Genomic DNA, 21,597 nt, shown 5'->3' with positions numbered 1-21,597 from the left:
ACCAAAACAATGTAGTTATATTACTCTTATAACATGAACTTTTAAAACTTCTTGACACATTACATTATGTGGTATAATGAGATGCATGAGCATATTATACCACTTCACATAATTTAATATGTGAATGTGCAGAAGTAAAGTACGTGTAGTAAGCATTCAAACAATTCATGAGCTTACTACTTGCAGATTATATACACTAAACATTCATTTTAAATAAATGGGTGCTCAGAGGCACATGCTGTAACATCTGAGAAACTTACTTTCCTGAACTTTCACACAAGTGATGCAGTACTAATATGAAAACACTTCCTGCAGAATAATTCTTCTGTATTCCATGCACTTACAAAAACTCTATTCAGAATGTTTCCTTTACTGTAATATACAGTATTTCTTTTGTCCTGTGGAATTAGTTTGCTTTTCAAAAGAAAAGTCATCCAAGTTTCTGACTCCTTATATGACCTTTAAGCAGTCACCATTAATATTATCTTTTTATCTTAACACCATTAAGACCAGTCAATCAATGACTGAATACATCATGCTCCCAGGGCAGGATGGAACTCATGAAAACAAAAGATACTTAAACAAATTTCAAAGTAACGGTATTATGAAGTCATGGTTTTTTTGATATTATACACTACATTGCTTGTGATCATAAAGAGGTATTAAAGGAATGAAACTTTATTATGTTATTTCTTCCCATATTCTCCTGCTCTGTTGGGGAACACAGGCTTCTTTGAATGGTTGCTTTCTAAAATCATGCTACTGTCAAGTATTGATGGTAGAACAACCCAAAAAGGCTTGTGGAAAAAAGACAAGCAGCAATCCACCAAGTGAGAAATGAAAGGAGTCCTCTGAACAACAGTGGAGTGAAAATGTTCTTCAGGCTATCCAGAGCCATTGTAAGCTGTATTACGGTTACCTTCATCTTTCTATCATCAGATGATGATTCAGAGCTTACTGAACTGCTCTGTGTACTGTCCTCTGGGGGTAAATCTGAGGTTAATTCTGGATAAATGCCCCATGAATAGTTACCTACAGAAAAATAATTAACATTTTAAATCATTTTAATCACATGCTTCTAAGAACAAAACTGCATGCTTATTAGAAAATGCAAACAACATTTTTAATAAAGATAGAGACAACCATTTGAATCCTAAGACACTTGGTGCAACTTTTTTGATATTAATTCATGCTTCATGTTTTTTGAAAAAAAGATGAAATATTCATTTGGAAATATTTGGAAAGAAGAAGAATTAAAGAAATTTCCAGAAAAGATAGGCATTTCTCAACAAATTAAGCTTTTACAAAAATTATCTATGTTAATAGCAAGGGAAATGGAAATAAAAAAACAATTATGTAAAAAAAAATAAGTTTGCAAGTACCGTAAAACAGGGAAGTGGCTAGCATATAAATTACAAGAAGAAAATGATACTGAAATTACAAAAGAGAGATAGCAATAACACTTAAGACTTATATACTGCTTCACAGTGCTTTTTACAGCCCTCTCTAAGCAGTTTACAGAGTCAGCACATTGCCCCGAACAATCTGGGTCCCCATTTTACCAACCTCAGAAGGATGGAAGGCTGAGTCAACCAGCCTGGTATGATTTGATCTGCCAAACTGCAGTCAGCTGGCAGTCAGCAGAAGTAGCCTGCAGTAACCACTGTACCACAGTGGCTCCTATAGATACTATACTGATGACAATGTGGCATTCAAAAAATATTTCATCAATATTATTCCAATTTGTATGAAAAAAGTGACATATCTCTAAAAAAACTGATGAATATCTAACAAAACAAAATTTACCAAGGATTACAAAGAAACAGAGATAGATTCTGAAAACATCTATAAGAATAAGGGAAATTTCTAAAGTTATAAAAAAGATTAAAGTAGGAAAGGTTCCTGTACCAGATGAATTATCAGTTTCTTATGTTTTGATAAAATATCTTTACAATTTTCACAAAATATGATGAATACAGGGAGGAAAGATTGCAGAAAGGTCAATTAGAAAGAGGTCAATATAGCATTAATAGCTAAAGAAGGAAAACATTTGACTTGAAGACTACTCCATGCACAAATATGTAAAGATTCAGTTGTTACCCACAATGGAAAAATGCTTGATGAAGATCACAGAATTTGCTGAAATCACTAAATTGATTTCTTTAACCAGAGAGAAGATAACATCTGTGTTTATTATTGATTAGAGCCCCTTTATGGACTTTTTGCATAAAACAGAAAAAAATGAACTTATGATTTAGATTATAGAAAAAAGATAGTTACATGGTAACCAAAGAGTAACAGGTAAATTTATGATTGCACTTATAACTGCTGTAAAGAAGACTGAAAGCTACTGCTACCTGTACCATCATTCATTCATTCATTCATTCATTCATTCATTCATTCATTCATTCATTCGTGTGTGTGTGTGTGTGTCCTTTCTTGCACTTTAATTTATCTCTTTGATTTTTATATTAGTTTGTCTTAGTTTTTTTCTCCTATTTACAAAATTTTAATAATAATTATATATACATGAAATATGCCCTACAACCAGCAGCATTTCTGTTTCCGGTTGCACAGGGATACTTATAGCACATATTAGTTCAGAAATTAATGACTGGTGGGATGGAAATAGAGAAATGAATAACCAAGAAATTAACTTTTTGCACCTGCCTATGTCCTACTTTCAAAATGAACCCTCTGTAAATGATTTTTGCTCCTAATATAATTTTTCCAGTAACTACCCATAAGCATTTTATTTCATTTATTGAATATTTCTTACCTAAAGTTTTTAACAGAAGAGTCATGTGCAGCAACATAACCAGAGGTGCCACATATTGAAGAGCAATTATACAAAGATAATAAAACACTCTGGCCACCTGAAGTCAACAAAAATATTGCACAATTAGGGGTACAAGACAATACTATCATGTAAGTATCACAGCCAACAACACACACAGTTAATGGTATAACCACATTAAATACTTTTATTAAATGTGTTGACAATCAACCACCCAAGAGAGAAAGCCCAATACTCATCTGCTGGAAAGGAAGCAGATCTTAATTTTTCACTTCCTGCCCTGGGCCCACAGAGAATCAATAATTGTTCTCTCAAGAATTAATATGTGGACTCAAAACAGGAGTTAACAGAATGAATAAGCAGAAGGTAGTGCCACCCTAATCCAACCAGTCTTCCATTTTCTTTTCAATCCCCTCTCTATTAAGCATGCATTTCTAATCCTGAAAAAAATGGATTTTTCTGATTCCTCTTTTGACTCAATTCAATTGCACATAGTTTTGTAGCAATGCTGTTATAAAATGATCTTGTTCTGTAATCTGAAAAGTGAGTGATTTACATTAAGAATATATTTGCTGCTCATGAACACACATGGCTAACTTGTGAAAAGCAAGTAAACAGTGAACAATTTTGAAAAGCAAACTGTTTTGACACTTTCTCCTGTTACTTAGTTAGTTATTAAAGTCCAACCCAATCTGATCAACTCTGGGCAGTTTACAACAGTAAAAACAATAACAAAATAGATCATGTGATTCAAAAGGAAATCTACACAACCATCGATTAAATAACTGAAATTTCCCACAAAAAGTCTGGTGATAAAGCCAGATTTGAAGGATGCACTTCAGATGGTTTGAAGAGGATAGATGCCATGACACGGGCCACTTCCTGCTATGCTGTTTAATAGAATAGAATAACATAATTGGAAGAGACCTTAGTCCAACCCCCTGCTTAGGCAGGAAACCAGGTGTGGGATTCAAATTTTTAACAACTGGTTCTGTGGGCGTGGCTTAGGTGGTGGGCGTGGCTTGGTGGTCATGTGACTAGGTGGTCATGGCTTGGTGGTCATGTTTTTGGCTGGGTGTGGCCAACTCAATATCACTCACATCGAGGCACACATCTCCTCGCCTGGCCTCTCATGACTGTGGGGATGCTGCAACAATCGTTAAGTGTGAAAAATGGTCATAAGTCACTTTTTTCAGTGCCACTGTAACTTTGAATGGTCACTCCACACAAGCAAAGTATCAGCAAAGGAGGGGAAAAAAACTCCAGAGACATTCCTGAGACAGGAAGTCTAGTCCTGCCAAGAATGTAATAAGGGTTAATGGAGAGGCAGTTTCTGTAAGCAACACCAGAATGTTTCCTTCCTGCCTTCCTTACAGGATTAGGCCAGTAATTTCTCCTAACAACCGGTTCTCCGAACTGCTTAGAATGTTAACAAACGGTTCTAGTGAATAGGTGTGAACTGGTAGAATCCCACCCCTGCAGAAAACCCTACACCACTGCAGACAAATGGTTATTTTAATCTCTTCTTAAAAACTTCCAGTGTTGGAGCATTTACAATTTCTGGAGGCAAGTTATTCCACTGATTAATTGTTCTAATTGCCAGGAAATTTCTCCTTAGTTCTAAGTTGCTTTTCTCCTTGATTAGTTTCCACCCATTGCTTCTTGATCTACCCCCAGATGCTTTGGAGAATAGTTTGACTGTCTCTTCTTTGTGGCAGCCTCTGATATATCGAAACACTGCTATCATATCACCCATAATCTTTCTTTTCAAAAGACTAGACATATCTAGTTCCAGCAACCATTTTATATGTTTTAGCCTCCAGTCCCCTAATCATCTTTGTTGCCCTTCTCTATATTCTTTCTAGAGCAGGGGTGTCCAACCTTTCACCTTCCCTGGGTCACATTAGAAGATGAAAATTTGGTTTGGGCCGCACACAATTAAATTAAATAATTAATTAAATTAAATTAATAAAATAATAAAATAAAATAAAATTATTATTAATTATTAATTAAAAATTATTTATTTTTTATTTTATAATTTTCCAGCCAAATTTTGCGGGGTGGGGGGGAAGGGGGGGAAGAAAGCTCGCCCGCCTCACGCCTACCTCTCCTCCTGCAAATGCAGCAGCGGTGGCGGGGGCAGAAGCAGCAGCGGCGACGGGGGCAGAAGCAGCAGCGGTGGCGGCGGCAACAGCAGGTGGCGGGCGGGACTTTTGGGCTGCGGCTGCCCGCCTTTTCTGTTGCTCACCTCGCCCGCCTCGCGCCTACCTCTCCTCCTGCAAATGCAGCAGCGGTGGCGGCGGCGGCAACAGCAGGAGGTGGTGGGGCGGGACTTTTGGGCTGCGGCTGCCTGCCTTTTTTGTTGCTCGCCTCGCCCCGCCTCGCACCTACCTCTCCTCCTGCAAATGCAGCAGCGGTGGCGGGGCAGGACTTTTGGGCTGCGGCTGCCCGCCTTTTCTGTTGCTCGCCTCGCCCCGCTTCGCGCCTGCCTCTCCTCCTCCTCCTCCTCGCTGGATCTTTCATGAAGGTTGGGGTGGGCGTTGGGCCGCATTACGAGGCAACCTGGGCCGCATGCGGCCCGTGGGCCGCGGGTTGGACAAGCCTGTTCTAGAGTCTCAACATCTTTTTTACATCATGGAGACCAAAATTGGATGTAGTATTCCAAGTGTGGCCTTACCAAGGCTTTATAAATTGGTATTAACACTTCACGTGATCTTCATTCTATCCCTGTTTATGCAGCCTAGAACTGGTTGGCTTTTTTGGCAGCTGCAGCACACTGCTGGCTCATATTTAAGTGATTGTCTACTAGGACTCCAAGATCCCTCTCATAGTCACCACTATTGAGCAAGGTACCACATATACTGTACCTGTGAATTTTGTTTTCCTTGCCTAAATGTAGAACCTTACTTTTTTCACTGTTGAATTTCATTTTTTTAGATAGCACCCAATGTTCAAGTCTGTCAAGATCCTGAACTTCCGGTTTGTCGGCTTCGGCAGCGGCAGGGATTCGCGATACTGCGCGATCCCTGCAGTGCTAGCCGTCTTGGTGCCTCCGATCCGGATGGGTTTGGAGGCTGGGGCTGCCCCGTAGAGGCAGCCGAAGACAGGGGGGATCCGGAGAGGGGTTGCAGACCCCCTCCCCAGCCGGCAAATCACCCTTTTCTCAAGACGGTGGAGCGGCGGTCTGTAATGGCCGCCACAAAGAAGACGACAGCTGGGTAAGACTGTGCAGGAGGAAGAGGGAGAAAGTTTGTGAAGAGAAAGTTTTTCTTGGCTGACCCAGGACTTTAAGACGCACCTAACATCCTGAAAGCTATGACTTTTTGAATGATATTTTGTTTCCAGAGGAGAATTTCAAGCGGCAAATTCGAGGTGCTGAAAGGAAAGTTTACTCTCCTTCCCTATGGAATCAACAAATGGATATTGAGAAACCTGTCTTTTTATAGAAGGTAAAAATTTGGCTTCTTGTGATAAGTGGGAAGGGAGAGGACAAAAAAAAATATTGAGATCTTGTTGGAGGAGATGCCTTGAAGATTTTGAGACTAGAAATCAATTGCAACAAGGCTTTAAAATACAGATTGGGCTTTTCTTTTCTTTTTATTGATATTACCCCAGGAAGAGAAAGTGAGAACTTTGTGCTTTGCTTGGACTGATTGATGACTCTGGGACTTTGGGACTGTTCTAACTTTTGAAACATCTTGGTTGTTTTAAGAAGAAGGAAAAAAAGAAAAGATTCACAATGGCTTTACCTGTTGATGAACTTAGAAAGAAATATGGAAAAATAAAGAAAGAAGGCAAGGACGCTGTGAAAGAAGCCTTTCATTTTTTAGAAATGGCGCTTGCTATTTATCAGCAAACACAACAACAGATGGAGAAAGCGGAAGAAGAAGAAGAAGATGCCATCTTTAATGAATCCAAAAATTTAATTAAGAAAGAAAGGAGAAAGAGAGGAAGGAAAATGAAGGACTTAAGACTTAAAAAAACACCCAAGAAAGAGAAAAATAAGATGCAAAATCACCACAATGTTGGAAAGCAAAAGAAAAAAGGAATACAACAGAGAGGGGAAGCTAACAAGGCAGAGGTTGGGGGGGGGGTAAAAAGGTCAGGTGGGATAAGAAAGGAAGGGAAAAGGGGGGGGAAAGCCACAAAGGTTTGAAACAAGATGGGAACAAAGGGTAATGTATAACTTCTTTAAAAAAGAAGATTCTGCAAGGTACATAAGATGGTATTGTAGTATTTGTATTAGAAATAGAAAACGAGAATGTTATAAGAATTAATAAAAGATTAAAATATTGAAATGTTTAGTAATGATAGACTTTAAAATTTAATAAAATATTAAAGGGAATGTTTAGAATATTGAGTTTAATTAAAGAGTTTAATTGACTATTGTGTTGATGTTATTATAAACTTATTACTGTAGCATTTGTTTTTGAAATAGATAATTGGAATGTTACAAGATTCAATATTTAGATTTATTATTTAATTATGTATTTAATCATTTTGGATTTATTATTTTTTCTTCTTTTTAAAAGTTAGTAGGTAGAATGTACTAAGCAGAATCAGATTGGGTACTAGGCGTTATTTTAAATGTTAATTTAGGGGGACGATAGAAAGGCATCATACTCTGATTAGTGATTCCAGGAGAAATTCTTTTTTTTTTTACTATAGGGAATGAGATAAATGGATAATTTGGGAATGGACAAAAGATACAAGCACAATGATTTAAATTAAAATGAATTAAATAAAATAGAATTAAGAAGAGTGAAAAGCGGGGAGAAGCTATATAGAAGATATAGAATGGTAAATAAGATAGGTAATGGTATATAAGATGAGCATGAATTTAATTGAAGTCCATATAGAGAAAGGTAATCTGGGGCCAAGTTACTTTCTTAAAAGAAGTTTTATGTTTTTGTGTTTTGTGTGTTTATGTCTGTGTGAGAATTAATAAAACCTTGGAGGAATGTTGGATGAGAATAACGGTAACCAAGTCAGAGAGAAATGAGGATGATAATTATAAATTGGATAAATATAGGAAAAAATAATAATAATAATGAAATTGAATAAGAATAAAGAGAAATAATGAGAAATTTGCTAAGAGATATTTATATGTTCATATGGAAATGGTGTAAAATAGAATTATGTTGTATAAAATAATGTTTTATTCGACTTGTAAAATTTATAATGGAAAGAGGTTTTATGTATTCAATGGTTAATGATGGTTTGTTTATCTTTAAAATTAATAAAATTTGTTTCAAAAAAAAAAAAAGTCTGTCAAGATCCTTCTGTATCTTAAGCCTATCTTCCGGAGTGTTGGTTATTCCTGCTAGCTTGGTGTCGTCCGCAAATCTGATGAGTTCTTCATCTATCCCTTTGTCCAAATCACTGAATATGTTGAAGAGTACTGGGCCTAAAGCAGAGCCCTGGGGTACCCCACTGCATACCTCCCTCCATGTAGATGCAGTTCCATTGAGGACTACACATTGAGTGTGGTTGGTCAGCCAGTTACGAATCCATCTGGTGATGCTGTCTAACCCACTTTTTTCTATTTTATCAAGTAGTAGGTTACAATCTACTTTGTCAAATGCCTTACTGAAGTCCAAGTAAATTACAGTATATTGACAGCATTTATTTGGTCCACTAATTTTGTCACTTTGTCAAATAATGCAATAAGATTTGTCGAGCACGATCTGTTTTTGACAAACCCATGTTGGCTTTTGTTTATTACTTTGTTTGCTTCTAGATGTTTGCTGATTGGTTGCTTATCTTTTCCAGAATCTTCCCTGGTATTGAGGTCAAGCTGATAAGTCTGTAGTTTCCTGGATCTATTCTCTTTCCTTTTTTGAATATGGGAACCATATCAGCTCTTTTCCAGTCCTCTGGCAGTTCCCCAGTGCTCCAGAATCTTTGAAAGATATAGTGCAGTGGTTCTGAGATCACATCTATCAGTTCCTTCAGAATCTTGGGGTGTAATCCATCTGATCCCGGTGATTTGAACTCGTCTAGCATAGACAAGTGTTCACTTACCATTTTCTTCCCTATTTTAACTTGTGTTCCTAATCTGCTTTTTGTGGTGCTGTTTTTGATAGGTTGGACTGTTTTTCCCCTTGTGTAAAAGCAGATGCAAAAAATGAGTTAAGTAGTTCTGCTTTCTCCCTGTTGCTTGTCACCTTCTTGCTACTTTCTCCCAGCAATGGACCAATTGTTTCCTTGACTTTTTTCTTGTTTTTAACATATTGGAAGAAGCTTTTTTTATTATTTTTTACTTTTGTCACAAGCCTTTGTTCGTTGTGAGCCTTAGCTTTCCTCACTTCATCTTTGCAGGCTTGGGCTATTTGCTGATATACTGCCTTAGTTATGTGCCCCTCTTTCCATTTTTTATACTTGTCCTTTTTTGAACCCAAGCATGCTGTCTCTGTCTGACCATATGGGAGGGACAGAGACTATAGGAGATAAGTAATCCCTCAAGTCAAAGGAAAGAAATTAAGAGTTAAGGAGGTACTCTCAATATTTTAAAAATCCTTCCAACTTCTCCCAAAACATTTACTTTTATTCTAAAAGGGATAATATTTCAGAATGCTCTTATATTTGCTGTTTCTTATTTAAAATGGAATTTCATGTGTTATTTATATCTAATCTCTTTTTCTAAATTGAAAAAGACAAAGGAAGCTACACACAATTCTATTTATATAAAAATATATAAAAATACTTGCATACAATTTTATGAAATAGAGTATATTAAAAATATAACCATTTTTAAGAAAACAATAGTAGTATCACTCAAAATTAATGAAAGATTAAATTATCAGTCTTACTGCCAGACTAACTTAACCTTAAAAGTAACTAAAATAATATTGTCAGGGTTTCTAGAAAAACACATCAAATTCTGCCTGTTTAATTTTAAAAAATAGCATCATGCTGATTAATTAAAACTTAAATGGCTTGTTAATATATATTTTGATTATTGTAACCTTAGGCTTACCATTTTCTGCAATTCAACAGTACTTATTCTTCCAACTTCTTTTTTCATTTGATCCACACATTTCTGTGCTAAATTCAGATAGGCTTGGAGATGGCTGCGCATCATGGCTAACCTCAAAGCACATAGGAGAATTATAATCCACAATCTTAGAGTATCAAATGTAGCTTCTGACATTCTGTAGATTAAAGAATGAACACAGAAATTTTCTAAATATCTTTCCACACACCCCATACCTCACACAAGCACACATGGAAGCACTGTTGTAGTAATACTGGGGAGAAGATGGAAATGGCAGATGGGAACGTGTTCCTGTGAGAAAGCATAAATGAGAGGAGAGAAATGTGGATGTATCAAAAGAAATCAAAGAAAGGAGAACTGCTTGTGCCTCCAGGAAGGGCTGAATGGATAGAGATAAAAATAGAGAAGAGGAGTCCTTTGCTTTCCTTCAGAAAGATTGAAAACATTTGTCCTAAAAACTAAGGTTATTCTATTCTAATTTTTAAAAATAAGAATATAACTACAAAAATATTACATATTAAACATACACTTATTACTAGGTTTAAAAATAAAGATTTCCAAAGCAGCTTACAAAGGCACATTTTCTTTTCCTAATGGTGGGTTCGTAATATAATCCTTGGTAATTGGCTTTACCCATAACAACACCATAAGCAGAGGTGCCAGGAAGTTTATATGAAGCAGAGTTCTGGAAGAGACAGAAAGCAAGATAAACACATTGTATTATTACAGAAAAGGGGTATTTCTAAACTATTCTATATTGAAAGCAAGAGAAATAAATACTAGTCTTACTGATTTCTGCTATATTCTATGTTGATTTTTTTAATGGTTTCTAAAGAGCTTGAGAATACCTTAGAATTCCTTGTAAGCTTATCAAGTTGTCTTGTGTAAAATGAATAATACAAATTAACTCCCTAAGCCTAATTTGTTTGCCATTACCAAATATTCCCTAATATATACAACTGCAGGAAAGTTTGGAAGCTTGCCCCTTTGAACAAGGATGCTGTGAATGATTACATATATAGTCCTCAACTTATGACCACATCGAAGTCCAAAATTCAAGTGAATTTAAGATGTTGGTAATGACATTTAAAGCCTACATGGCACATTATTTGAGGGACTAACCTAGGTTACATCTACCCATCCTATCAGGTTTGGTGGGAATGGTACATTAAGGGTCCCATCCTTTAAGGAGTATCATCTGGATAAGGCAGAACAACAGTTTCTGCCATGGCACTTACCCTTTGAAATATCATTTTTCCCCAAGATCAGATTAATCAAAGATAACACACTAATGGATAATAGGAGAGGAGAAAAAATAGCACTGTATTCAGATAACTAAAATGCAGAGGGGTGAACAAATGAGTATCTGGATGGAACTCATCAGTTTAGTCCTCAACATTTTAGGTATCCAAACATAGTCCTATTTTATTCCATACTCTCTTAATCCATTAGTGTGTTTTCTTTTAAAATTGTTCATGAATTTTTAACTGCATTTTAATAAGATTTTAAATTCATTTTAGAAACACATTCTGAAATTTGGAATAAAACAAAGCCATGTTATAAGAATAATACTACTGAGAGTGGAGAATACACTTTAAGTTGAAATCTATACACTTTTAACTTACTGGGTGATTTTTTTGGTTGTTAAACTCAAAGCATCAAGATGCATCTGAGCCAGCCTCAAACCAGGGAACGTCAAAAAAGCTCCAATAAGTGAACAGAGGATAGCCAGGAAAAATTTGAAGGTTAGCTTAGAAACAGGACCCCTAAAAGAGAAAAAATGATAATTAGCTTCTCTAACATTTTAAAAGTGTTTTTTTCTACTAACAATGCAGGTGACTGAAAGTGAAGCAAAATAAACAAAAAACTTATATAATTGAAAATTGGAAATATTACACCAACTTATTGTTACAAAGTAGCAAAAGGCCATATTTGCACAGTCTTTAAATACTGGCTCCCATCTAACAAGCTATGTGTCTGTCTCCTGCGTCCTAAATTTCACCTGAATCTAACAGAATTTTCTTCTTGGCAACAAATTGATCCTGCAATCATGTAGAGGCTTCTACTTATGCTCAAGATGTTGGTGTTCAACTTTAAATCCATTCATGGCATGGGACTAAGGCAGACTACCTCTGCCTCATTTTACCTGCCCACCTCACCAGGTCCAGCAGAAAAAGTATGCATAAGTTCAATTGCCTACATTTAGTGGCCCTAGACAGCAGGTTTTTCTGCAGTGGCACCCGCTTTGTGGAATATTCTCCCCTCTACGGTGAAGTTGGCCACATCTCTTCTGGTCCTCTAATAAGTCCCTTAAGATTTAGTTGTGGTAAGTCTTGGGGATCCCAGGGGACAAGTGACTTAGTGAAGTGGTAACATCTTTCTGCCTACTTTTTATTTTAGGTCAGTTTTTCTATTTTAATTGTTAATATTCTGATGATATTTCTTGCTATAACTTGTAAGCCATCCAGTTGCTTGTTCTGCAAGATGAGTGGCTATATATATTAGACAGATGATAGATAGATAGATAGATAGATAGATAGATAGATAGATAGATAGATAGATAATATAAGATGGATGGAATGGATGGAGGATAGGTAGATTGGATAGACAGACAGACATAGACTCAAATAAAACTATTTTAGATCTTACACTGAAAAGAGACAGGGGTAAGGGCTTCCCATCAGATTCTTCCCCATTATGTATCTTACATATCTTCTGATGAAAATAATCAGGAGTTTTTATTGACAAATTCAAATACAAAAGTCCTTCTAATTGTGTTCTGTGCTAGAATAAGTAAGCATGGATACAGGATACTTTTGCTATCAACTAAAAAAGTTGTGGAGTACTGGTGCTTATCTAACACAAGAACATATTAATGTGTCAAAGACCAAGAACCAGAAGCCTTAAAAGATTGGATCAGAAACCGAATCATAACCGAGCATTCTTAGCAGGCACAAAATACTGGCAGAATTTGAGAGGGAATAAAATAAAATGGGCCACATAATAGAAAAGTAAAGGGTGGGGGGGAAGGCAGGAGTAACTGATAGATCTTCTATTCTAAACTATTTTATACTGTGATATTTAGCTGAACACCCAATTAATAATAATTTAATTTATGATATTTCTAATTTGCCCAATAATTGAAATTGTTTGTTTGCATTATACATGTCATTATTATTTTATATAAAAATACATATGTTTATGTTTCCATGTAAGCAAACAATGACAGGATTTCTGCATTTAAGATAGAAGCAACCAAAATTATTTTCCTGAACAGAATGTAAGTTTTTGACATACTTTCAGATATTGCAGACGTGATTCTGAATTAAAGGATCCATAATCTTGAAAAATGTTACAAGGAGAATATTTTGATGATAATATATTTTCAACTTTAATATTACGTTTTATACTTACTGGGATTCCAACCCTTGTTTTTCAAAAAATTGCACTGCACTTTCTGAAAAATTGGAGAAACCTGTAGAGAATGTAGACAGTAACCTTAAAATATTAGGTTGCTAATGAGGAAAAACTAGAATAGTTTTAAATAGTTAAGCAGAAATATTAATTCAGCTAGGCATAATCTAGAACATCATTTGTTATGTGTAAAATCAAAATGCTTTTTGAAAGTGCAACACATTATTATTATAAAATAGCACCATTATTACAAAAGAATATAGTCTAATTGAATTTAATAGTTGTGAACTCTTAACATAAGAATATTTATAATTTGCATTAAAATATTTCATGCCTGTAATAGTAATGGAAAAAAATTATGAAATAGAAGATTTGAAAACAAAAAATATTGGCATTTTTAAAAATGATATTACCTATAAAATATTTACTGTTAAAATTGCTAAGTATTTGTCCATATTAACATAAAAATATTACCTGATTCAAGTCCAAACTCCAAATAGTTTTCCGTTACAATCAGAATTACCATAGCTTTGACAAAGAAAAAGAAGCCAAATGTTACACAGACTGATCTTTCTCCTCCCTCTTCAACTTTAAAGTAGTGTGTAGTTAATGAGAACAATATTTTGCTATATATAAATGTCAAGGAATTTTTTTTTCATATAATTCTAAATAAAGATCTTTGAAACCAAATACTAACATTGGAGAGGTAGGCCTATAGGGAAAATTATAGACATTGTCATAAATTAATGTTATCTAAGATATTCTGGACTGTATACAAACAGGTTGTAATAAATCATTGCAACATTTTAAAAAACCAATAAACTGTCTTGGCATGTACACTAGGCTTAAAAGAAAACCTCACTAAAATCAAATCCATTTTATATCCAAAGAAGATTGGAACTTGTTTTCCATTCGTCAAAATTTTAAAAATTGGATGCTGTGGAGAAAAAAAGACTGCATTCTTGGGGAATAGCATTGGGAAGAAGGAATAGTATCATGTGCATGTCTTCAGAAACCAGCTATTATGTGGAACATGAATTCTTCTGGGGGGAAAAACCCTTAAGCCCTAATATGTTAAAAATGTACCATAAGAGGAACTTCTGTTAAGGCAACGGCAGATTGAAAGTGAATTTGCTTTTAGCCGCGCCAACAACAAACATGGGAGAAAGTAAAGTCATGAACTACTCTCTGGATAAAGGAAAGGACTTGGGATCACTGAGAGTGTTCCTTAAAGATGTTCCCTGTGATGAGATTTTGGTCTCTGGTGGGTTTTAGAGCTCTGGGATTTGGAAGAGACAGCTTTGCTCGAGCCACAGTTTGGAGCCTTCAAGAAGTGTTGGATTTGTCCCCTTCCTCTCTTGATCTTCTTCAGTAGAAATGGCTTGTAAATTGCTTTTTTTATATTAAGATCTTTCAGAATAACAAGTTTCATTATACTGGATAATTTCCCTTCACTTTGTAGTGAAAAAAAGCTTTAAGTAAATGTAAAACCTAAAGAAAAAAATTATTTGGGAAGAAGCAGCAAAGATTAAAATGTTGATTTTAGTTTTAAATAGTCTAGAGGCCAAATTGTAAATAAGAATTTGAAATACTTCCTGTGGTTTGCTAAAATCTTATTAAAATATATACAGATTTTAAGCTTAACTGTAAGAAATTTTTGCCTTGGAAAAATATGCTAAATGAGAGGAAAAGATGACAAAAGGAGACCTTTTAGGCTGGTTAACCTAGGCAGATTCATTAATACAGAATGGAGAAAAAGTATTTTAACTCTAGAAGAAGTCAAGGATATTTGCTAACTATGTAGCCAGAAACTTCTCTTTAGACTATCTAATACAATAAAAATGTGCTTAAAAGAGATAGAAGAGGATATAACTGAAAATCAGAATGAATGTCTGTGGAGATTCTCAATCATCCAGATCATGGTTGTCCCAAACTGAAGAAGTCTTTTGGATTAGAAGTGAAAAATGTTCAAAGAAACAAAGAAAGCCCAGTTGTCTTTTGGGACATAAAATTAGACTGTTTTGGATATGGATTTAAAATGGATAGGCTACAAGAAATATATTGGTAGACATTTTACAGAACTTACAGATGAAAAAGGTGGATGTTTTAGTAGTTAAAAGGGACACATAAATAATAAACTAGAAGTGTTATTTGGACATGTGGATTTTAGCTCAGGAAAGTGACTTGGACAATTTTCTTATTTTGGATTCACAACAGAGATGTGTTAAGAAGAAATTCCTGTGAAAAGACAAGGAGAAAGAAGAGATTGATTTTGGGGATATGGTCTAAAAAGAATAATCATTGTTGTTGTTAGTCGCAGTCATGTCCAACCCATTGTGACTCCATGGACGTTCCTTCAGGTTTTCCTGTCCTCTACCATCCCCCGGAGTCCATTTAAGCTCACACCGACTGCTTCCTAACAGACAGAAAGCAGCAGGTGAAGCTAGACAGGATCATATCTGATAACTGTACAATTAGCACAGCCACCCCACCCCCCCACATGGTTGTGTGCTTTCTCCACTTTTCTTCTCCCCATATACCTATGACTTCATCTCAAATGATCCATCTGTTAAAATACTGAAGTTTGCAGATGATACAACAGTGATTGGTCTCATTCGAGACAACGAATCTGCATAGACAGGAGGTTGCCTCGTGGTGTAACCGGAACAAACTGGAACTGAACACACTCAAAACCGTAGAAATGGTGGTAGACTTTAGGAGAAACCTTCCCATACTACTACCTCTTACAATACTAGTCAACACAGTATCAACAGTAGAGATCTTCAAATTTCTATGTTCTATCATATCACAAAACCTAAGATGGACACCTAACATCAAAAACATCATCAAAAAAGCACAAGAAAGAATGTTCTTTCTGCACCAACTCAGAAAGCTCAAACTGTCCAAGGAGCTGCTGATACAGTTCTATAGAGGAATTATTGAGTCTATCATCTGCACCTCTATAACTGTCTGGTTTGGTTCTGCAATCCAACAAGACAAACACAGACTTCAGAGAGTAATTAGGATGCAAACAAAAACAATTACTACCAACCTGCCTTCAATCGATGACCTGTATACTGCACGAGTCAAAAAGAGGGCTTTGAAAATATTTACAGACCCCTCACATCCGGGATATAAACTGTTTCAACTACTACCCTCAAAACAACACTATAGAGCACTGCACACTAGAACTAGACACAAGATTTTTCCCGAATGCCATCACTCTGCTAAACAAATAATTCCCTAAACACTATTCAACTATTTATAAAGTCTGAACTACTATTACTATTAATCTTCTTAGCACTCTTTATCACCCCTCCCCTCCCACTTGTGACTGTATGAGTGTAACTTTGTCGCTGTATCTTTACAATTTATATTGACTGTTTCCTAGTATGATTTGATTGCTTATTGTACCCTATACTATTATTAAGTGTTGTACCTGATGACTCTTGACGAATGTATCTTTTCTTTTATGTACACTGAAAGCATTTGCACCAAGACATTCCTTGTGTGTCCAATCACACTTGGCCAATAAAGATTTCTATTCTATTCTATTCTGTTCTGTTCTATTCAGTGATTCCATCCAGCCACCTCATTCTGTCACCCCGTTCTTTTTCTCTTAATCGTTCCCAGCATTAGGCTCTTCTCCAGTAAGTCCTTCCTTCTCATTAGGTGGCCAAAATATTTTGAGTTTCATCTTCAGGATCTGGCCTTCTAAAGAGCAATCGGGGTTGATCTCCTGTAGGACTGACCGGTTTGATTGCTTTGCAGTCCAAGGGACTCGCAGGAGCCTTCCCCAGGACCATAGTTCAAAGGTCTCAATTCTTTGGCACTCAGCCTTCCTTTTGGTCCAACTTTCACAGCCATAAATTGCAATGGGGAAAACCCTAGCCTTGACTATATGCACTTCTGTTGGCAGGGCGATGTCTCTGCTTTTTAGTATGCTGTTGCATTCAGACTTTTGAAAGTAAAATTAAGGTTTACAAAGTTGGCTTATAGCAATAGCAGTAACACTTATATACCGCTTCAGAGCTTTACAGCCCCAAGAGATTTACAGAGTCAGCATATTGCCCCAACAATCTGGGTCCTCATTTTACCGACCTCAGAAGGATGGAAGGCTGAGTCAACCTTGAGCCTGGTGAAACCCGAACTGCCAAACTGCTGGCAGCTGGTGATCAGCAGAAGTAGCCTACGGTACTGCATTCTAACCACTGCACCACTGTGGTTCTTATTCAACCAAGATTAAGATATATATGATTCTTTTCTTTACTAGCAGTTTTAATGTTTTTTTCCTGGATTAGAACTGAACAATGAGGCTATTATTTTAGGTAAAATATGAGAATAAAGCAAATTATGTTGCATTTTTTAGAAAAAATAACAAGCTATACTATTGAAATTGAGAAGAGATGAAGAGAAGAATTGATTTGATAGATTAAAGACTAAAATTTTAAATATGTTACTTCTAATGGCGCTAATGATTTTTTCCCTTAAGTTTGATGAGGTTTTGATAGATTTTTTTACAGATAGAAACAAAGAACACGTTTTTTCCTTTATATTTTTATAAAAAATGACAAGGTACTATGTAAGCAAGGAAAAATATTACACTGTTTTGTTTAAACTTAATATATAATTATTTTTTGTATTTCTTAATGGACTTTTAATAAATAAAAGATAAGAAATGAGATATGGATTAGAGATTTGTAATTGAACTATTAAAATATAACTGAAAATGTACCTGTCTTAATGAAGGAATTTCTTTTTTTTTTTTTGTTTTCCCATTTTACATATTTTCCCTCCCCTCTTTTTCTTTTGTATATTTCTCTTGTTTGCATTAGTTTTAACTTTGTATTTTTAAACTTCAGTAAAAACTATTAAAAATGTACTGTAAGATAATATAACTAACTTCTTTCATTTAAGAATTATAATTAGGCCCTTCAGGTTTAATGGAAACATTAGAAACTCAGCAACTATATGTTTTTGAATAATTGTATATTTTCAAACTTAAGCAATATTGGTTAAAGGAAAATTAAGCAGCTCTATTAGCTTATTAAGAATAGTTTATTAGATTAGATTAGAGATTAGATTATTAGAAACTACAGTATTTAACAATATCAGGGGGCTGAATGTATAAATGAGACATAATGGTCTATTTTACTTTTATTAATCATAGTATGGTCCTTTTAAAAAGATTTTTAAAAGTTTTAAATTATAGCATGAAGAAACCCTTGACCCTTTTAAACAAATAAGAAATTTAGAAATTACTGTTATATGGATATTATGAAATTATAGCTTTTAAAATATAAAGTAATTGTTCAACTAGTTCCAACAAAAAACTGTATGACATCAAAACTGATAATATATTTTTATTGTAATACACTAAGACTGAATTCAGATTCATAAAAAATACCTACATGCTTTGTGGATTGGGGCTTCTTCAATCTAGGAAGAGTTTCAGACTAGAGCATTTTGTTTTATTTATAGTCAGAATTGAGTAAGCAATCAAAAGTAACACTAGTGATCCCTCCTGAATGTATCAGCTATAAAAACACACACTAAAGTAAAATCAAGCCCTATCTCTCTTCTTTTTGCTGCATATTTTAAGACAACCACTGAATAATCTGCTGTTAGCCAGAGCTGACATAGAAGACAAGTTTCCATAAGGAACCTACATTAACAAATGCAATGCAATGCCTAAGAGGTAAACAGAAACAGGATATGGATTATAGAAATTGAGAACTAGTTGCCACAACTTTTGCAGAAGAAATGGGTCATGAACATTCAGAGGAAGAAAAAATGATACTAAGTATAAAGACAGCAGTTCTCTAAAGAATAGAGGAGGTGTAGTAGTTTCCTGAAAGAAGACAATCACAGAAGGGTAAGATGATGGTTCTCAAATTGCGGTCATATGGCCCCTTGACTATTTAGATTATTTCAAAGGCCAGAGATTAAAAACATGTCAGAGATGAAAAACACACAAAAAAAGAATTTTATACTGCAAATACTGTCTTTCTAATGCCAGAAAACAAGATAGTCCATATCTAGTAATGGGACCTCGAATGGGACACACAATAAAAAGCAGCTTAGAAGGGGGATCACAGGCAAAAAAAATGAGAAACATTGGTCTAAGAGTTGCTATTATGAGGACTGGAAACATACATGTCCCATGCAATATACTATCTGTGGAAGAATCACCTCTCCTCAGCTATTCTGACTAATTTCTACTGCTGCACAATTGAGAGCATCTTAACTCGCTGTATCTCAGTTTGGTATGGAAATTGCACTATAAAAGAAAAAAAGGCATTACAGAGGGTGGTGAAAACCGCCCAACGCATTATAGGGATTCCACTTCCTGCCACTGTGGACATTCAGAGGAAACAATGCCTGCGTAAAGCCCACAGCATCGTTAAGGACCCCTTCCATCCAGCCCACAAACTGTTTACTCTTCTTCCATCTGGGAGGAGGTTCAGGTGCCTGCAGTCTAAGACCAGCAGGCTTAGGGAACAGCTTTTACCACACAGCGGTTTCCTTGCTGAACTCCTCAGTTCGTTTGTCTCCACACATATGCTGATGCTTCCCTTAATAATATATGATGTATTTTGTATAATTCTCTGTGCATTTGTACTTATATTCAATGTGTCCATAAACATTTTGTACAGTTGTATATGTTCATATATGTGCAGTCACACTTATCCTTGTGTGCTCGTGTACATACATTTTGTTGTGTTTTCCACTGACATATTCATAGATGCCTTGCATATTTGCACACATATATTTATATTTTACTGTTGTTTTGCACTTCTGGTTGGATGCTAACTGCATTTCGTTGCCTGTATCCATGGGAATGACAATAAAGTTGAATCTAATCTAATCTATCTACCAGAAGCTTTGAGCAACAGGTGTTTGAAGGATTTTGCGTAGTTATTTTTTGAATATAACCTTTCTAATGTATGAGGAATTAAAGCTTGTATTGATAGAAAATTATGGTCTGAAAGCTTTAGCAGTTCAAATAGACCTGAGTATTTAATAGTAGCATTTAGATATTTAATAGATGCTTTATTTGAGGCTAAACTAACAAATTTAATTTTACCCAAAAATAATCAATGTACTAGTATTGGCAATATACTGTATATGATCTATAAAACAAGGAATTGAAATCTTAGAAAATCAGTAAACTCGAGGCTTATCAAATATTGAATATACAGTATTTCTTACAATTTAGAGATAAAGTTCATTCATTCATGAAAACAAATTTTGTTTTTACTTAATTCTCACAATGTCTTCAAAAGAAGACAGCAGATATATTTATATTGGCACAGTAAAATACCTGAAGAGTCTTTGACTGATAATGATTTGGTCCTATTCTTTTAGTCTCAAAGCATTATAGTTAACACAATTATGGGGAAGTTTAATATTTAAGAAATCAGCAGCACAATGATATTATAACACTAATAAAAGTAAATTCCTTGTACTTTACTTATATATTTGTTTTTTATTTTCTTTTGTTAGAGATTAGAGCAGAATTCCAAGTATGTATTTGTATGTAAGCAAAAGGAGAAGCAATAAAAACACCTCTCTCACACTGCATGTGAGAGAACATAAATGTATTTTGGTGTTACCTTGAGTCAATTGGGAGAGGGTCATGTTTTAACCCATATCCAAAGAAAATTAAAAGAAAAGTCTAAAATACCAATGTAATTCATAGATAGTAATCAGCCACTTCACTTTTGCTATTATACAGTAAAATCAGTGTCTCTATCTGAAGTGGCCTATATAGCTCAGCATGAAACAGAAGTCATAGTTATGAAATGTATATTGTAAAAGAAGCATTTGTGAGCAGATAGGATTGTACAATACAATCACAATACAGGTAGTCCTCGACTTACAATGATAATTGAGCCAGTATTTATGTTGCTAAGTGAGACATTTGAGTTTTGCCCCATTTTAGAACCTTTCATACCACAGATATTAAGTGAATCACTGCAATTGTTAAGTTGCTAAGTGAATTTGGCTTCCTGGTTGACCTTTCTTATCAGAAGGTTGCAAAAGGTGATCGTGTAACACCAGGACAATGCAATCTTCATAAATATAAGTCAGTTGCCAAACACCTGAATTTTGATCACGTAGCCATGGTCATGGTCATAAGCAGAGGTGGTATTCTGACCAGTTCTGGAGAACTAGTAGTGTTCAGAGAAGCGGCAAATACCACTTCTGACTGGCCTTCCCCCCATCTATACTCTGCCTCTCGAGTCCCAGATGATCGGCTGGGTCTTCTTTTGTGCCCTGCACAGGAGAATGGAGCTGGAAAACAGGTTAATGGGGTGGGGAGGGAATGGATTTTGCAGGAACCTTCCCTTGCCACACCCACCAAGCCATGCCTACCAAGCCACGC

General features: G+C 35.4%; 1 protein-coding gene across 2 annotated transcripts in view; it reads right to left on the bottom strand.

Annotated features, from left to right (window-relative positions):
* Nucleotides 1–649: 649 nt before the first annotated feature.
* TMEM161B (transmembrane protein 161B) overlaps nucleotides 650–21,597 on the bottom strand; it is a 51,369-nt gene continuing 30,421 nt past the window's right edge. For both annotated transcript variants that reach the window (XM_026672198.2, XM_026672187.2), the window contains 7 exons: nucleotides 13,683–13,834; nucleotides 13,209–13,269; nucleotides 11,420–11,560; nucleotides 10,366–10,479; nucleotides 9,777–9,951; nucleotides 2,780–2,876; nucleotides 650–1,032 (listed from right to left, as the gene is read on the bottom strand). In XM_026672198.2, the coding sequence (XP_026527983.1) occupies nucleotides 755–1,032; nucleotides 2,780–2,876; nucleotides 9,777–9,951; nucleotides 10,366–10,479; nucleotides 11,420–11,560; nucleotides 13,209–13,269; nucleotides 13,683–13,834 (1,018 nt within the window). In that variant the 3' untranslated portion in view covers nucleotides 650–754. The remainder of the gene's footprint in view (nucleotides 1,033–2,779; nucleotides 2,877–9,776; nucleotides 9,952–10,365; nucleotides 10,480–11,419; nucleotides 11,561–13,208; nucleotides 13,270–13,682; nucleotides 13,835–21,597) is intronic.

The sequence above is a fragment of the Notechis scutatus genome, chromosome 2, assembly GCF_049901735.1.
Source record: "Notechis scutatus isolate UNSWTSFEM ecotype Mainland chromosome 2, rNotScu1.2, whole genome shotgun sequence".
Taxonomy (NCBI): domain Eukaryota; kingdom Metazoa; phylum Chordata; class Lepidosauria; order Squamata; family Elapidae; genus Notechis; species Notechis scutatus.
The sequence above is the reverse complement of the archived record's forward strand: the minus strand, read 5'-3'. Positions and strand labels throughout refer to the sequence as shown.